General features: G+C 34.2%; 1 protein-coding gene across 1 annotated transcript; it reads right to left on the bottom strand.

Annotated features, from left to right (window-relative positions):
- Positions 1–260: 260 nt before the first annotated feature.
- LOC136801540 (phosphatidylinositol 4,5-bisphosphate 3-kinase catalytic subunit beta isoform-like) lies at positions 261–15781 on the bottom strand. Its single transcript, XM_067058180.1, has 18 exons — positions 14936–15781; positions 14383–14616; positions 13852–14034; positions 12122–12398; positions 11657–11795; positions 11021–11105; positions 9887–10014; positions 8732–8771; positions 8256–8359; positions 7651–7750; positions 6987–7046; positions 6535–6638; positions 5583–5692; positions 4448–4607; positions 4034–4156; positions 3372–3495; positions 2457–2596; positions 261–1801 (listed from the first exon to the last, which is right to left on the bottom strand). Exons 1-18 carry the CDS (start codon positions 15737–15739, stop codon positions 1534–1536), a joined length of 3183 nt encoding a protein of 1060 aa, XP_066914281.1. The 5' UTR covers positions 15740–15781; the 3' UTR covers positions 261–1533.
- Between the last annotated feature and the right edge of the window lie 1584 nt (positions 15782–17365).

The raw sequence follows: 17365 nt of genomic DNA, 5'->3' as shown, positions 1-17365 counted from the left end.
AATAATTTCAACAGCAAACAGTCACCCCTACTCCTAAAAAAACAACCTAATTTGAAATACATTTTCATCTACATCAGAAATTACCTCCTTCTTTACGGTAGTTACAACAAAGGTATTCATTTTTTTATGGAGAGAAATCATTCCCATAATTCGGGGTAAAGTCATCAGTAAAAACGCCGAATTCCTCTCTACATCATTGAAACAGGGATGTAATTAGACAATCGTCAAACTGTAGAGAAAAAAAGTGGGGAAACGAAGAATCCCAATCAAAACCCCTAGCACTAAAACATATATTTTATCTCATTCTAATAAAAACAAAACTAGAAAAAACGACAAAAACATCATCATGCTATTATATACAAAAAATACTTTACACCGTACAATATGATTTATAAAATTTAGCGCTAAATTTTAATAACATGTTTCCAAGCTATTTATGTTATTGTGCTATGACTTAATCAAAACAATGGAAAAGGAACTTAGACAGAAAAAAAAGTAGAACTCCTATTAAGCAGGTCCAACATTTTGTGACATACGTTCTCCCCACTTTAGAATACCAACTAAAAATGCTGTAACTCTCTGGAAATCTGAGCGGTTTTCTTTAGTATCTACACACCCAACCCCTCGTAAGTAAATAAAGTTAACTTGAAAAACAAAAACAAAAACAAACAAATGTGGGTGTTCTTTCTGCTCAGTAAATAAATTGAATGGCTTCCGAAAAGTGCAGTCGAACACAGACTCCCACATCACACTTCAAAGACGATTTAAATATATATGGGTAATCAACTTAATAAACTAGTCAGCCTAACAAAAATTAAATGCAGTTGAATATTACCTATTTACCTAAATGTAAATGTAAAATTACCAAAAAATTGTGTTTTTAAAAATCTACCAAAAACGTATTATTATCCGTAATACATAAATTATCTACAAAACATGTACTTTTTTAATATAAAACAAATTTAAAAGAAATGTGTTAACAATGCTGATTTCAAATATATACATTTACTCTATTCATATCATACCAAGTCAACTAGATTTGCATTTGAAATTGGAAATTTTGCGCTCTCCCACCCTTGCTATCTTTTAAATGCGAGATTTCCAAAAAAATTCACAAGGAGAAAATTGCTTGTTTTGATTAGAGTTTAGAAAGATTTTTCTTAGGAATTGGTGTCTGATTAGGTGAAGTTAACAGCCCTTTTGTTTTACACCAGTCCTTTATATTGACGTTATTATTTTTTCGTCACTTGCGTAATAAGGGCCGGCGTAAAGGATCGGAATTAAATTAGGGTCGGGCTAAAAATGGGGTAAAAATGATCTCTGGCGCAATAAAAATCGGCACAAAAAGGTCCGGCGCTAAATTAGGGCCGATAAAGTAATTGGGAAAGGCCATGTGATCTCTCGGCGCTGACAGTAATTGTGAAACTACAAATTCGAGTTAAGTGAGCCATGGCGTTTGAAGCTGAAATTAAACTAGAAAGCGACAACACAACTGTAGTAAGAAACTAAATTACCAATCTATCTTTGTTAGCTTCAGTTTCTGTGATGCCTGATGTTATGAATCAAGAACTGGATGGTCGTCCATCCACCCTTGTTTAACGCCTCTTCGAAAATTTCTATGAAATGTTTCTGGGCGTCCGCCTCATCTTTCAACAAAGCCAACGAATCACGAAGGTAGTCGATATCTGTAGGTCTCCGTAATTCAGGTAGACCGGACGAGAGAAGCATAGCAAATACGGTTATGAACAGATTACCGCGTTCTCGTAAACAGCTGAAAGCTTCTAAACACATGCTCTTAAACCTAAAAAAAATAAATAAGAAGAATCAAGAATACTTCTTAACACTCAGAGGAGAAATGTCTTGTCACTTTTGCATAGCAGAATATATTTGACGTTTGTCAAGAAACACAGACTAGACACTCGTTGGTTCAATTTACACGGAAACAATAATAAGCAATAAATTGATAAGCGCACGGGGGAGCTTGCTGGCTTGAAGACTTGAACTTCTGTGAAAGACATGAAATGTTAAGAATGGGCTCTTCCAGAAAAAATTTTCACATGGGGGGTGGAGGATATATTGTCCGGGGCGTAGCAAAAAATCATCAAAACTTACCTTGTCCGGGGTGTAAATTTGCTCTGTCCGGGGGTAATTTGGTGTGTCCGGGGGTCAGCAGATGCTTGTCCGGGGGGTAAAACCTATTGTCCAGGGGGCCAAAAGTCGCTCTGTCCGGGGGGTAAATCACTAAAAATTGTTATATCCTCTACCCCCATGTAGAATTTCTTTCTGGAAGAGCGCAATATCGAAACTCTTCCTCCAGGGTTTTTAGCCATGTTCAGGCGCTATAGCTCTTCACCAGAATCCAGAAAAAGAAAAAATCACCCAGGGATTCACACAAGGAAATCCCTCTGAAATCTCAAGAATATCGAAACCGTTTACGTTTACATTTGCATACGAACCTGCTAGATGCATCGTCAGCCCCGTCTTTTGCAATGACGTAACACATGTCACTTGTCAACACGAATTTCGCTCGTTCGCGCTGAATACCAAACTTCGTTTTAAAGTTGCCAAGAAAATGACCGAAATCAATGTGGAATAGCTGAAAGATCAGAAGTTTGATGTCATCAACTCTATTATAATCACAGTCATGTAGAACTGTTGAACTGTTGAACGTGCTAAAGCGCACTAGCTCAATTTCAGTTTTTTTAAGCCACTCTTAGGCACAATTGTAAAATTTTGTCAATAGTTGCTAACTTGAGAAAGAATTATCGCAATATCAAACTTACAACTGATAACTCGTGCTCAAAGGTTTTTAGCTATGTTTTGGCTCTAAATTTCTTCCCCTGACTCCAAAAAATGAAAAATTGAAAAAATGGAAAAAGACTCTTTGGGATTAAGTAACCCTACCTTATCGGTCCTTTATTATACACCGGCCCTTATTGGCGTTATTTTTGGGCTTGTGGCGTAATAAGGGCCGGCGTTGAAAGGGCCAAGATTTTGCAATTTTAACTAAAAGCGGCGTTAATTTTTCATCATTATTTTTCAATTTATAGGATTTTAGGTATGATTCGAAGACGAAAATGATCCACTGTTTTACTCCATATTTAAAACTTCAGTGAAATATTTAATATATCTAAAAATCAGTGATTTTCGATGGAATTTTTAACAGTTTGCTACTGAAAAATGACATTTCAATGTAAATTTGTTAGTCATTATTTACTAATTTGAAGAATGAGTAGCCATTTTTACAAATTTTGGCGTTATTAACGGCCCTAATTGGCGTAAGCCCAAAATTAGGCTGTGGCGTAAGAAGGGCCAGCGTAAAAGGGGCCGGCGCCAAAAGGGCCGGTAAGGTATTATCAGTGATAGCTAACCTGTCCTGTATCTTCCTTCATCATGATATTATCATTATGCCGATCGCCGACTCCTAACACATACATCCCGACGCTGTACCCGACTAACGAGCGTGTGAAATTGCGTGTGAGCAGTTCCAGTTTCCTTTGAAGATTTGAAAAAATAATTAAGATTTCATTGTTAAATACTCAATGACTCGAACCCACGCGGGGAACTCATAATTTGTTCAAGTTAAGGAAATTCGAGTTATGCAGTAAGGTTTACAAGGAATTGTTAACCTAACTGAAGGGACGAGAAAACGTGTTCGAGTTAAGAAGACATTCGAGTTAAAGAGACTCTACTGTAAACAGCAGATGTAAATTAAAACTCATCAAAAATTGGATTTCGTCAGCTTAAATCTTTGTTTGTATCGAAATTTGTAAAAGAAAATGAGCTTATCCCCAAAATCATTTAAAACAAAGGAAGGTAAGGGTACACAGATGGAGCCGACAGTCAATCGAAATAAATAGATAGGGTAATCAGCACCCGTAAAAGTTCTCCCGAGTATCTATTTCCTATCGATTATTTGTCGATATTTAATATATCAGTTTAGCAAAAACGGCACGGTAATCCTGCTCGTGATCTGTCCTTTTCTATTTTATTGTAAATATTTTGAGAACGGGTATCAAAGATTGTGTCTTACTGTTCCCCTGTCAGTGGAGAGACTTGATCTGTATTCGTGACCTTTGTAGAGTTTGCTTCAAGCCAATTGTACAAGACAGATGCTGATAAAGCTCCCCTGATCACGCCACTCTTGGATTGGATACTTTAGTAAAAAAAATAAAATAAGATAGAAAGGTTAGTAATTATCAAAAGTACCATTTATTTCCTAAATTTTAGCCCCGATATAAAACTTAGCCTACGCGCCCCTGAGAAATGTGGGAGCCTGAAACATACAATTTTGGTTATTAAGCTATGTCTGAGTGGTCTATGGTGTGTTAGTAGGTAAGTAACAACATTTTTCAGATAAACATGAAAGAAAGGGGAGATTTTTCAAGTGTGATCGAGAAAGGTCACAATCGACTCTAATATTCAAACACAAGCAAAAGGAAGAAACCTAGCAATAGTTTTGGAATTGGTGACAACTTGGATGAGACCGATACTTGGTCCGGTCGATAAACATCGGTAAGGGATGATTCCGTAGTCAAGTCCAGCTGATTTCCATACACTGTCCATGAGTTGTAATGAAAGTAAGGTTAACATGTCTTGACGTAAATCTAAAAACAAAACAAGATTCTGAATTATATCATACTTTCTTCCCTGCATAATATTGATACAGTCGCATCTCTCTAATTTGATCTTCAAGGAACAAAAATTTTCTTCGAATTAGAGAAAGATTGTTTTTCAAAGGAAAATGTCAGACAAAATTACTTAAGATTTCTTTTTCAAATTCTAAATAAACCACCTTCGGAAGCAGATTTTATTTAAATTAAACAAAGAATTTGTATATTGAAAAGGGGAGTGGGGTCGGTACTAAATTCTCAGACATATATGAGTACTAGAAGGGTTTTCGCGAATTTGTTACCACCACCTAATTTTAGAGAAGTGAAATTTTGGTACCAATGTGCTAAAATCTTTTGGGGCATTTTGACACAGAAACCACCCAATTTTGGACTTCACAGGACAAATTTTTCTTCTGGAGACCAATTTTCTCAAAAGTGTCGATTTTTGCAACATAATATTCATTTTTGCAAAAATTGACACTTTTAAACAATGCTGTGTGCATAGACCTTTTCATAAATTACGTCACGAACATCACTTGCCTCGTATTCAAACAACTACCATGGTGATTATGTCTCTTGAGACATTAAATGATTTTTTTTATGAATAAAGTAGTTATAATAATCACCAAGACAATAATTTTAAATAAGGCAAGTGATGTTCGTGACGTAATTTATGAAAAGGTCTATTGAACAAAAATTAAAAACATTTCACTGAATGCAAAAATAACTGAACTTTGAAAATTCACGAAAAATTCTGATTAAGATTAGTATCAATGCACTAAAAACGTCTCCAATTTTAATCTAGATACTACCTTTTTGGTATTTTAGTACCCCGTGGTACTAAAAGGATTTTAAGTTTTTTTGGCATACCACAACGTCACTAAACATCATTTTTGTTTATTTCAATTTTCTGTTCCCCTTTTTTTCAGGTCACAACATAATTAATTGTAAGAGCAGACTCAAACTTACCATCGCCACTCTTGAAAATGATGAAGATATCGTCTGCTTTATCATCAAAGTTTTCAAAGACCAACCAAAATGGCTTCTTTTTGCTCGACATCATGTTGCATTTTTCAACCCTGGAAACAAAAGACGTGCAGGACCGTCAAAACTTATATACTTTTTGACCCTATGATTTTTGCCTGAGACCGTCATATTTGTCCAAAAATCACACCAAAGTGTCCAAAATAAAATTGGCATCCAAGTTATTACGATTCCCCTACGCCCTAGCTTTCCAAAAATGTATAGCAAGTGCTTTGGCTAAAAAATCGAGCGATCTCAAAAAAAAAAACGAACGAATCTCCCCCTACTATTACAGCAAATACTAATTGTTAAACTGAAGTATTTATATTGCAGTTGAGAATGAAGTCTCGTGAAGATAACAGCCGGCAGAAACAGTTTCAGGCTAAAACTGACCTTTAAATTCGGAAAGAGGTTAAGCCTTTCATAAGAAATATAGTCTGACCTTTTCTTAGCAACTTTTCCTTCTTGACAAAATGGAGGTCAAACAGTTTGTGATCTTTGTAAGGATTATTTTTCAAGTAGGATATAAAGAAACTAAACTGCGTAAAATCCAGTTTTTTTATGATATCATATCATCCAAAGGAAGACTTCGCATGACCTTTAAAACACTTAAGCAAAAACATTCCACAGCTCCATTAAAAACGCAGACAATTCATTCCAATTCTTATTCGACACTTTGCAGTCAAAACATTGTAAACTCTCTGGTAATCATGGAGAACTTTTCCAATTTTCAGAGCAATAGCGTGTCGGATGAAAATTTATGCATCTTGGTGCCAGATAAAATTTTTTGTAACGATGGGTGCCAGATAAAATTTTTTGTAACGATGTGTGCCAATCAACAAAAGATTGCACTGTGAATATTTGAAAAAAACGTAAACAAAACTTAAAAAACACTCACCTCAGCTGTTTTAACCTGTATCTTGGGTCGAGTGGAGATACAAGATCTTGGAAGAACCGTGAAAATCCTTTAAAGCAATCTTTCATTCGATCAATTTTATCTTTCTGGAAATACAAAAAGTGACAAATTTCAGTTCAAGTAAGGCGTCATCTACTTGACCACGACTAAAAAATTACATGGATCTATGATTTTTTAAGCATGAAGATTCTTCCTTTTTCATAATCATGACATGCAATTCTTAAGAATATCTAAACCTTGCTGATCTCAAATCTGTGTTCACATTTTTTATATCTTTATTGGATAAAAAGTTACAGCCCTTTGAAGTAGGTATAAAATGACCAAAAAACAGTTAAAATGACCAAAATCAAAATGCTGTAATTTTTCATCTAAGAAAGATGCAAAAAATCTGAATACAGATTTGAATCTTTTCAGGTTTTAATATTCATACTTACATCCTCCTTGATATCAATCAAAATACTCGATACCGTTTTCAATTTTTTCATCAACTCCACCTGAAAAGGACAAAATGAGAGTTGAGCTTTACGAGGAGACACAAAAAAACTTTCCTTCTTACAAAAACGAATTCAAGCTCCTAATAGTTTGATCTCATTTCAAAATGAAAAAATAAACCCCAAGAAGAAGGGGGTATACGCTTTTGCCATTTTTATAAGAACATCCAAAATTTTTGAAGCCTTCAAATGTTCTTAACTCTCAGAGTTTTGAGCCAAAAAAAATGTTCTAGAGATATTCTTCATCATTTAGAGAGTATTTTTGAGCAATCTTCTAGTCCACAAAGCTTAAAATGTTCTTAGCTTGTTGTTAATATTTTGGCCAAAGAGACCTGATGTTCTTATATATAACCTGTTCTATAAAGAAAAATGCGTTCTAAAAAAGTTCTTCTAAAAATGTTCTAAGGATATTCATCATTTAGAGAGTATTTTTTTGTGCAATCTTCTAGTCCACAAAGCTTAAAATGTTCTTAACTTGTTGTTAATATTTTGGCCAAAGAGGCCTGGTGTTCTTTTATATAACCTGTTCTGTAAAAAACTGCGTAGAGTGACACGTATATCGATGGGATCAAAATTTTATTTTTCTTAAAAGGATCTTATTACTTACCTGCTTATACAAAGAATCAATATGCTCAACCGCACCAAAGCAATACAGTTCCAACAATAAACCAAACTGAAGTGAATGTTCAGTATTCCCAACATCCGCCCTATTGACGAAGGTGAAAATAAAAGATTTAAAAACTAGAAGAACAGTTGAAGTTCTCTAATTCCGGAATTAAAGCATATCGAATAAGGGAGCATATCGAATAGTAGAGGGTCGTTTAAGAGTTTCTTGTTGACGATAGCTTCGAATATTATCGAAAAATGGAGCATTTTTATCAAAGTTGGCTGTAACTATTTAGGACACTAGGTCCTATCGTTGTTACCAACTGAAAATAAATCGATAATGATAATAATAATAATATCGAATAGAAGAACGTCGAATTAGAGAGTACATTCACTATACCCAAAATAATATCAATCAAAGCTAATTATAATTAATTCATTCATAAAATTTGGTTGATAAGATCAATTTCTCCACATCAAAGTGTATAAAAGAATTTCAGTTTTCATTCAGATATTTATCCACAAAGCTTTTTATCCACAAAAATTCCACATTGTCCAAAAATATTGCAAAGAGAGTGATAAGTTGTTGCTCTTTAGAAATCTTACTTGAGATGCCAGAACAGGTAGTGTCCAATTCGTCGATTGTTGAGTGCTCTTTTCAATAAGTATCTCGCTAGAGGCGAGTCAAGGTAAGATTCGTACTTTAAAGCCTGAAAATAAAACGATATTATTGCTTATAATCAGGAACTGTATTCGGTGTGATTAGAACACCAACATCAACAGGTTAATAAAAATAAGAGGTCTAAGAGCCAATTTTCAAATTTTTGGAAAAAAGTAATGGCCACTGTAATAGTATAACAACACTGACATCAAAACATTTCGGCAACAAAGCACAAGTAACAAGCTATTTTCCTAATGAAATTCCATTTTAATCATATCTTCTTTGTGTGTAAGTCGTATTTTTTTGTTTAAAATTAGAAGGTCTTATCTGGTTGGTTTAATTGTACGAAACAGCAAATAAGGACAGACAACAGAACATGGGGAAATTAAATCCAATGAAATACCAGGAGAAGCACGCTAACCTGTACCAGATGAAGCAAGTACATTTCCAGTTGGTTGTCACTTGAAATATAAAAAGTGGGAAAAGTCATAAAGTCAACTACCAGGTTGACTGGTTAAATCTGGTTAAAATCGCACCTTATTCTCTCTGTCTTATACAATTAAAGGTTTTGTTTGATATCCTTTGCTTACTCATCAATTTGAATTTACAAGCTTTTTCACATTGAATCAGCACAAATGTGAAGCAAGATTGGTCAGAAAGAGAGAAAGATAAAACCAAGGATTTATTATACACTGGATAAAAAAGTACCTGATTTTTGCCGATTTCTCGTGTACTAGCTATGCCCGCAGTAATGATATTATTGTTCACTCGCTTTCCCTCATTAAATGTTTTTTCGAAGCATTTTTATTGCATTTCTTATCGAAAACCACTCATCCAATTCCCAAAAGAGACTTAAACTTTTCCTGTGAGAGTCAGATTCTTCCACTTAATTGATAATTATAAGTCGTTATGACGTTTCAAGCTGTGAGAAAGATGCAAAAGACGTGTTGTGTATAAGAAATTGAAGGTTGACACCGGAAATTTTCAAACTTCAACCTCAAAAAAAACACCTTGCCACCACGTGCCTCCAAAGGATTTTCATACCACAGTGGAGCCAAGATACTCAAGTCTTATGTATGTTAATTTCAGCTCTTCTGGGGACAGTCTTGGAAAGATATTTCCAATTGAAAATTTCGTGTCACTATAAGCATTTTGTCTGAATTTCTTGTCTAATGATGATTTTCTCACACCAGATTTCACAAATGTATCCAGCTTGGTATGCTAACCTTACTTTCAAACTTTTTTTCTGCAAATGTACAAAAAGAAAGAGCTAGAGAACTATTTTAAAATAAGACTGATAAACATTTTTTTTAAATCAGACATCTTCGAGCCGCCATGACAGTTGTCCTTTGCGGACAAAGCTTGAACATCAATTGTTTTCTGAAACAATGAAAATACAATGATCGCTCTCCATCGTTTTATGAGTCGTTTATCCAGTGTATAATAAATCTTTGATAAAACAAATTTTATCTATTCAGCACTAAAACCTTTACCACAGAGTGGTCTTAAGTCTGCGACACGACATACCAGGGATTCATTGTTCAAATTCATGCAATTTTGAAATGATCATTCCTACCTGATGTTATTCAGTACTTCTACAGCACGCTGACGAACTTTTAAATCTGGAAACTTGTAGTCCAATAACTCCAGAGCTATTTCAACTTCAAGTGTTCTGCAATTCCAGCTTTGTAACAAGAAATGGATCTGAAAGAATTTAGTTAACACATTAGTCCAGTAGAATTTTAAGTCAACCTGGAAAAAAGTTTCATAAAAAGGTTTTTATATACCGTTGGAAAGATAATATTTATCAGCTTTCGAATGTAGGGTAGAGTCAATTTTTTCACCAATGGGAAAAAAGTTATGGACAAAAGAATGACAGGTAGAAAATTAATTAAGGAAGATTTCGAAAATCGTTAAAAACTCATTTTCGGTATTAACCACCACCTGTCACTCTTTTGTCCATAACCTTTTATAAATTTTTTTTCTAGGTTGACCCTATTTTTCATGAAATTCGGCTGGATTACATCTTTTTCCTCGTGTGTCGCAGAACAGGGGTACTGAATCAAGCTTTCTGATTGGTTTATTATTTATTATTTATTCTGATTTTTATGTTGGTTTTAATAATGGTTTGAGATCTGTCCACTTATTCTGAGTGTAGGAGGTGATAGGTATGTCCAAAAAATCGAAAATTGGTTTATAGAGGGCTAAAATGTCGACTTTAAACTTTGTTGTTTTTGTGACCTTTTTATAGATTTAATTGTTTTTGTAAACCTTTTTTTGTGATGGGAAAAGAGCATCTTTCAGGCCATTTTTTATGCCCTTTTAGCGTCCGATGACCGGACGCTGCCCCTCCTGAAATCACTAAAATTTTGGTAAAAACAGCCTTTTTAGCGGAAAAACACAAGAAAAAGTGCCCTTTGTGCCACCAATGGACGCTGCCCTGCCTTTCTAAGATATGGCCTGTCTTTTCTCCTAGATCCCTCCCTTATCTCTGGGGGGATGGTTTTTTTACAACTATTGTTACAATGCACCAATACCCACAGAAACTACCATAAGGTGATCAAATGTTTCAATTTGCTTATTTAAACAAATCAACCAGTAATCAATACCCACAGAAACTACCATAAGGTGATCAAATGTTTCAATTTGCTTATTTAAACAAATCAACCAGTAATCAGATTTAGAATTATATATTTGGACTTATTTCAACCTGTGCAACTTGCTCCTTGTTATTCCATTTGACACATTGCAAAAGTTTGGGTAGAGATTCTGGGTATTCCAAGCAACATTCAGCCCTGTGGAAATAAATAAATAATTTCAATGATACTCATACAATAGTCTCAGTTATCATGACAAGAAAGAAATTTGTGATTATGTAACTTCCTGCCAATTCGAAATCAGAAGAGTGCAATAGCTTATCTTTCTATTTCCTTTTTAAGGTTTCAGTATACTGACAGGTTTTGAGGTTAAGATTTGAGTATTCCGGAACCCCCCTTCTCATGCTTAGAAGATTTCATTTCCCCGCCTAATGCTTGTGGAGAAGTGAAAAGTGTAGTTGATGAAATTTATATTTCTTGTCTTAAAAAATGGACTAAAAAATTTTGTTTTGTTAAGCAAAAACTCTTTTATCTACCAGTATCTACTTCTTTTTCTAGGCAAGGTTAAGACTTCTCCACAAAAAAAAACCACTCTTTTAGAGAAGAGTCATAATAATTTTTCGTCCAGGGGGTGCCCTGAATAAACCTAGAAAATCTAGGGTCCAAGGGGTTTGATGTGTCCATACATGACCTCCTCAACACGGAGGTAATTACTGGAATAACCTATCACTAAACGAATCCAATGTTACCTCAATCTCCATAACAGTTCTTTATCTTGTTCAAACATGGGCGCTAACGAGTCCCTCTTAATGATATCTTCAATTTGTTCTTTGTGTTGTTTACCGCCTTTGACCAGTAAAATGTTTTCACCATCTGATTCTTGAGTACCTGGTATGTTTGTGAAGAAAAGTGTAATTGTTACATTGTTAAATATAATTGTAACAACTAGGGTGGCTAGTCAAATAAAGTATAGAAATTGTAGATAGATAGATTTTTTTATACATAAGAAACTTTAAATTTGGCTCAGTCAATCAAAGGTTATGCTAAAGTAAATATAAATTTCATTATTAAAACACAGAAAAGAGAAGATTTTTATTTTTCATTATTTATTGTTAACAATATTACTAAATTTTTTAATAGGCAATTATAAGATGGTTAAATTGAGGTGATCCCTTTAAAAGCTAAATTTGAAAATATGATCTTTGTTTTCAAACCTTTCGTAATGTCATTAGCTGCTTTCTCATAAACATCTTCTTCTGATGGGTAAACTACAGGACGCTTGCCATCATGCTCTGTCAACTCAAATGCAAGACATGGTCCAGACTCATTAGAATTCATGACAGTGCCCAATGGATTGAAGGTGAGATTCGCAGCAGTCCGGTTGCTTTTCTTGCTATGTTGCCAGCAGTAAATACGAAAAGAACCAGTATGCAAAAAACCTTTGTAATTGAATAGCGGCATATTAACCCAAGCAAGAGGAACAGCCTGACCCTGAAATAATAAACAATTTTGGGGTACAAACTACACGTATGGGTGAATTGCAGAAAAATCATACTATGTCCCATCTGCAACAGGCACTTTTTGAGGACCCATAACTCAACTTTGGCAAATGCAATTTCTAAGTACTTTACATTTTTGTGAACTTTACTAAATAGCCATCCTTGGATTGTTATAGATTTTTTTTGTTACAGCCCCAATCTTGAGAAAAATGTTGCTGACAGGACACTTTGTTGCGGACAGGACAAAAAGTTTTTCACTCATAGCTAGCTATTACATGTAAAGTCAAGAAAATGATACTGCTGCAAACAGCATGTAGTTCCCTATAGTTTATTGGCCTGATAAAGTTAGAACATTAAAGTTGTTTCAAAAAATGAGAAATGAAGACTTTTTTGCCGTTGCGGACGGGACAAATTTTTTTGTATTAGTTTTAACCAGTTAAAAAATTCAGAATATTATTTAAAGGCAATAAATGTCTTTAACGGAAGAAAGCATTTAGTATGTCACAACAAAACAAAAATGGGTATCTAGCTCCCAGATCTTGGCTTGAAGCATAAATGGAGCTTTTGTTGCAGATGGGACATTGTATGATTTTTCTACAATTCACCCGTATGAGCTACATCATTGCACTTAAAGTAGAAAAAATTAATGGGGCCCCTCCCAGCGGTTTGCGTGAATGCATGAATGGGCATTTTCGGTTGCGTGAATACTAAAAAAATTGAAAAAAAATGCGTGAATGCGCGAATTGAGAAAACTTGCGTGAACGTAAAAATACATTTTTTGATTGCGTGAATGTGTGAATCTGGGGGGTTGGTGTAATTTAAGATGCACGATCTAACGATTTACGATGCATGATTCGCGATCCGTGCATAAAATATGTTAATTCATGCGTAATTATGCTAATCATGATAAAATATTTAGGCAATTTACAAAATTTCAGTCACTGAAACTCAATTATTTTTAAAAACATCATTTATGTAAGATTATACAATTAATTATTCTCTCTTCAATTTAAATTAGGTTAAAGATCAAAAGAAAGTGTAGGTCACGTGCATTCACCTTCTGTACTCTTTCTTTTTCATAACTTGAATCAATATAGGGAATCGTTTACCGAAAGAAAATTCTTGTTCTCATAATAGAGCACCCGTTTTTTTGCTATGTACATTACGGTACGCAAAACATGTTGTTAGCCAATATATTCTTTTATTTGCTTTAGGAAAGAATGAATGAATTTCAAAAAAAAAAATTGCGTGATTGTGTGAATTGAGGGTCCGCTGGGGGGACCTCCTTAATTGTTGATAAAATACAAAATAGAAACAACCATATTTATGCTTGTAATGAATGCTTTGATGGCGGTTCATTTATATTATTACATTAAGTTTTAGCCTTTTTGATTCTTCATTCTACTTACAGTTATCAAATAGGGTATAGAAATCTATATACCTACCTTTTTTTTATTTTCATATCCAACAATACAAAAACAAAGCCTTGCCATTCTGGGAATATCACAAACTGGGAGGTCAAAATTTAAAAATTCATTCCAGACAGGAGAGCTTCCTTGTATTCGACTAGTGGATCTCGTCTCGCAGACTTCATCACCACCATGGAATATACCACACTGCACTTTTTCCTAAAATATTTGAAACATAAAAATCATCTTAGATATAAATAATTGCAAATATATTTTCTTGAGTGTGGATAAATATAACAAATGTGTTGGGATGAAAAAGTTTTGAATTGGTTATAACTGGTAGCCTTTCAAGTTTAAATATTGGTTTAAAGAAGTTCCTATAATTATAATTTGGCAATTATGAAGAACTAAAGAAATAATTAAAACATATAAGCATATGACCTTCAAATTTTAAACCATACAAAGTAAAAAAGAAAACTTTGGAATAACTGGTAGATACTACAAAACGACGGGTAAATACTGCTGGTCAACGTCCGTTAGATGTCTGCTTTTATGTATATTACATACCCATAACTTTCCACTATTCAAGTCAAGAGCAGATTTGATTTTAACTTTAAACATTGTCTTCGGACTAAGGTCCCACAAATTGATAAATTTATTTCTTTTGCTTTGTCGGTTTTTGGGTAACAGTGCTGGAGGATAATCCTGATTTGTGGATGAAAGTTTACATATATCCATATCTTCTCTTTTCATCACAATAAGACTTGGTCTTCTATCCCAATACAAAGCTTCTCTGATATACTAAAGCAAAATGTAAAATAAGAGATTCAAAATCTGCAACGAATATAGAAAAATTGAAAAGTTCTTTCTGTGATAAAAGTGGTATCTAGTGATATGTGATATAGGTATATAATGATAGTAAATTTGTGAATTTTCTCACACTATGAGATGAGTTTCCGTAAAGAATGAAGGGTGATTTTTAAAGTACATAGGCCTGGGGTAAAGGCTTTTTGGTGATCTGGAATCGCGATAGCTTTTGCAAATTGTCCTGATTTAACATTATTCTGAAACAACTAAAAAAAATCTGCAGTAGATGACAGATTCTTCGAAACATTCTTACCTTGTACTGTATTAAAGGAATTTCTTTATAGCACTCTTGATCGTTTTCAAAGACAATATTGCCAAGAAAATAACTTTCAGATCCAAGAACTTTCAACATGTATTGATCAGGATCATCTTTATAGTCTACTCTCAATGTCTGTGCTCGTTTTCGCAATGCTTTTTCGATCAACTCAAGTGGTTTAATTGAATACTCAACATCAAAGACATTTGACGAGTTCTTTAGAACAGAAACAGAAATGTGTATGCGTTTGTTTGGAAATTTTTCTTCTAAAAATCTTGGCAGCTTACTGTCCTCTTCAAAATCTGGTGGGTATGTATATATTGCTCTTCTATACCAACTTGACTTTCCACGTTCAATGGAAATTCTGTTACACATGTCTGAAAGATTCTTTTGTGCTTCTTTCACTTCTTCTTGATTACAAGCAGAAATATTATGTCCAATAAGCATGCTAATCTTTGATTTGATCTTTTTGATTTCTTCATTGCCTTGTTTGCGTGTTACTTTTAAGTATGGTTTCACTGGTTTGACATCGAACAGTGAGAGCTTTTCATCAACAAGCTCCTCTGTTCCATGGTTATTGCTTACAACAACAAACACATAGTTTTCCTTTGGTTCCTTAGAATGTTTACCTCTTTGTGACCATAGATCTTCCTTGATTTTTTCTAATGGTAAATCTGCTCTTATATTTGACAATTTTATGAACATCCCATTCCATAGTAAACAAATCACATCAATGGTAGAATTTGGTTCCTTTTCATACCAATAATTATGCTTCGCCAACGAAGCAAGTGTAACCTTCATTTTTTATCTAGTTAAAAATCTCTTTAAGGTCCCATGATCAAACTGAAAGAGAAAATTCAAAACAAGCTACATGTTAATGGACCCACCTGAAGGCTAATGTAATTAAGAAAACATAAAAAATGGCAACGGAACCTTTTAGGAATCTTTTATAAGACGCAACCAAACCTGGACCATTTCAATGAATGAATTATTTAAAGAGTTTTGTTGCGAGGGGGGGGGTTTCTATTTACGACTTAGCAAAATTTCTTAGGACTCAAAAACTGACATCACAGACAAAACCCCTTGACCCCAAAAATTTGACGAAATTTCAAAGTTGATAAAGCTTGAAACCACTTATATCAATCGAAAGCTCTTGAAAAACGATAGTCGAAAATATTGACGTAGAAGTTGCGTTTTGACATCATTTCCGGTCAATTACTAAAACACAACCAGGGTTATCTTGAATTGCAGTCTCAACCCAAATAAGTCAATTGGCCCGGACAAAATTCATCCAAAAATGTTGAAGGAGCTAGCTACTCTCGGGTGCCTAATAGCCGGGGGGCCGCTAATTAACTTCTATATATGATTATGACTGAATCATTTGATGAAAGTACCGTGAGTGGTACTAAATCCGACAGCCTTGCCTAAATCTGACCCCCCAAATAACTGCTATAAAAAAAAATTCTATTTTTACAAACATTCCCTCTCCAAGTTGAACAATAATAAACTATTCCAAGAACTCTCGAAACAAAACATCTAACTAGATGACTATAGAATGTCAAGATGTCAATTAATGTGATCAAAAAAGTGTGAGTTGTAAAAATAATTATCTCTATTATTCTGAATCTGTTTCTCGTGTTTAAAACGTTAATAATTTTGTAATAAAAAATTATGTTTTGTAAGAAGCAATTGTTGTTATTAGGTTCAAATGGTTCAGTGTATCAAATCTCTCAGTTTAGTTGACACTTTGGTATATTCATTGCGTTACAGCAAAAGGTTTGTTTTTATTTTAGTTTGTATCTTTGAAAGAACCCATCGGATTTAGACTGAGCTGTCCGATTTAGGACCACTCACGGTACTCTCTGCCAGAGACGGATGGAAGGTTGCACATTGTGTCACTAATATACAAAAAAAGGAGCAAAAATCTAGCTGAAAATTACAGACCAATCAGCTTTACATCCATCGCTTGCAGGCTAATGAAAAGATCCCTAAGGGACCAAATCATAAAACACCTGGTAGATGAGTAGCTATCATGGGTTCATTCCAAAGAGATCCACAGTAACATAATTACTTAAATATCTTGATTAATATGCTGATTACATCTCAAATAATAAAGTGGTTGATATGATTTATTACTTTATGAAGGCCTTTGACACTGTACCACATTGCAGACTGCTGAAAAAGCTGAATGCTTATGGCATCAGAGATTTGGAGCTCAACTGGATACATACATCCCTTTCTCATTGTTGTCAATATGTAAAGGTAAGCGGCACATTGTCAAGAAGATTAAAGTTATGAGTGGAGTTCCATAAGGAAGTGTAATTGGCCCACTACTTTTTTTTTTGTACATCAATGATTTACCAGGCTAGGAAAGCAGAAATGTTCCTGTTTGCTGACGATACAAAACTGGTCGAAGAATAAACAACA

Source organism: Clytia hemisphaerica, unplaced genomic scaffold (genome assembly GCF_902728285.1).
Source record: "Clytia hemisphaerica strain Z4C2 unplaced genomic scaffold, Clytia hemisphaerica genome assembly, whole genome shotgun sequence".
NCBI classification, from domain to species: domain Eukaryota; kingdom Metazoa; phylum Cnidaria; class Hydrozoa; order Leptothecata; family Clytiidae; genus Clytia; species Clytia hemisphaerica.
Note: the sequence above shows the minus strand (reverse complement) of the source record. Positions and strands in the feature narration are given on the sequence as shown.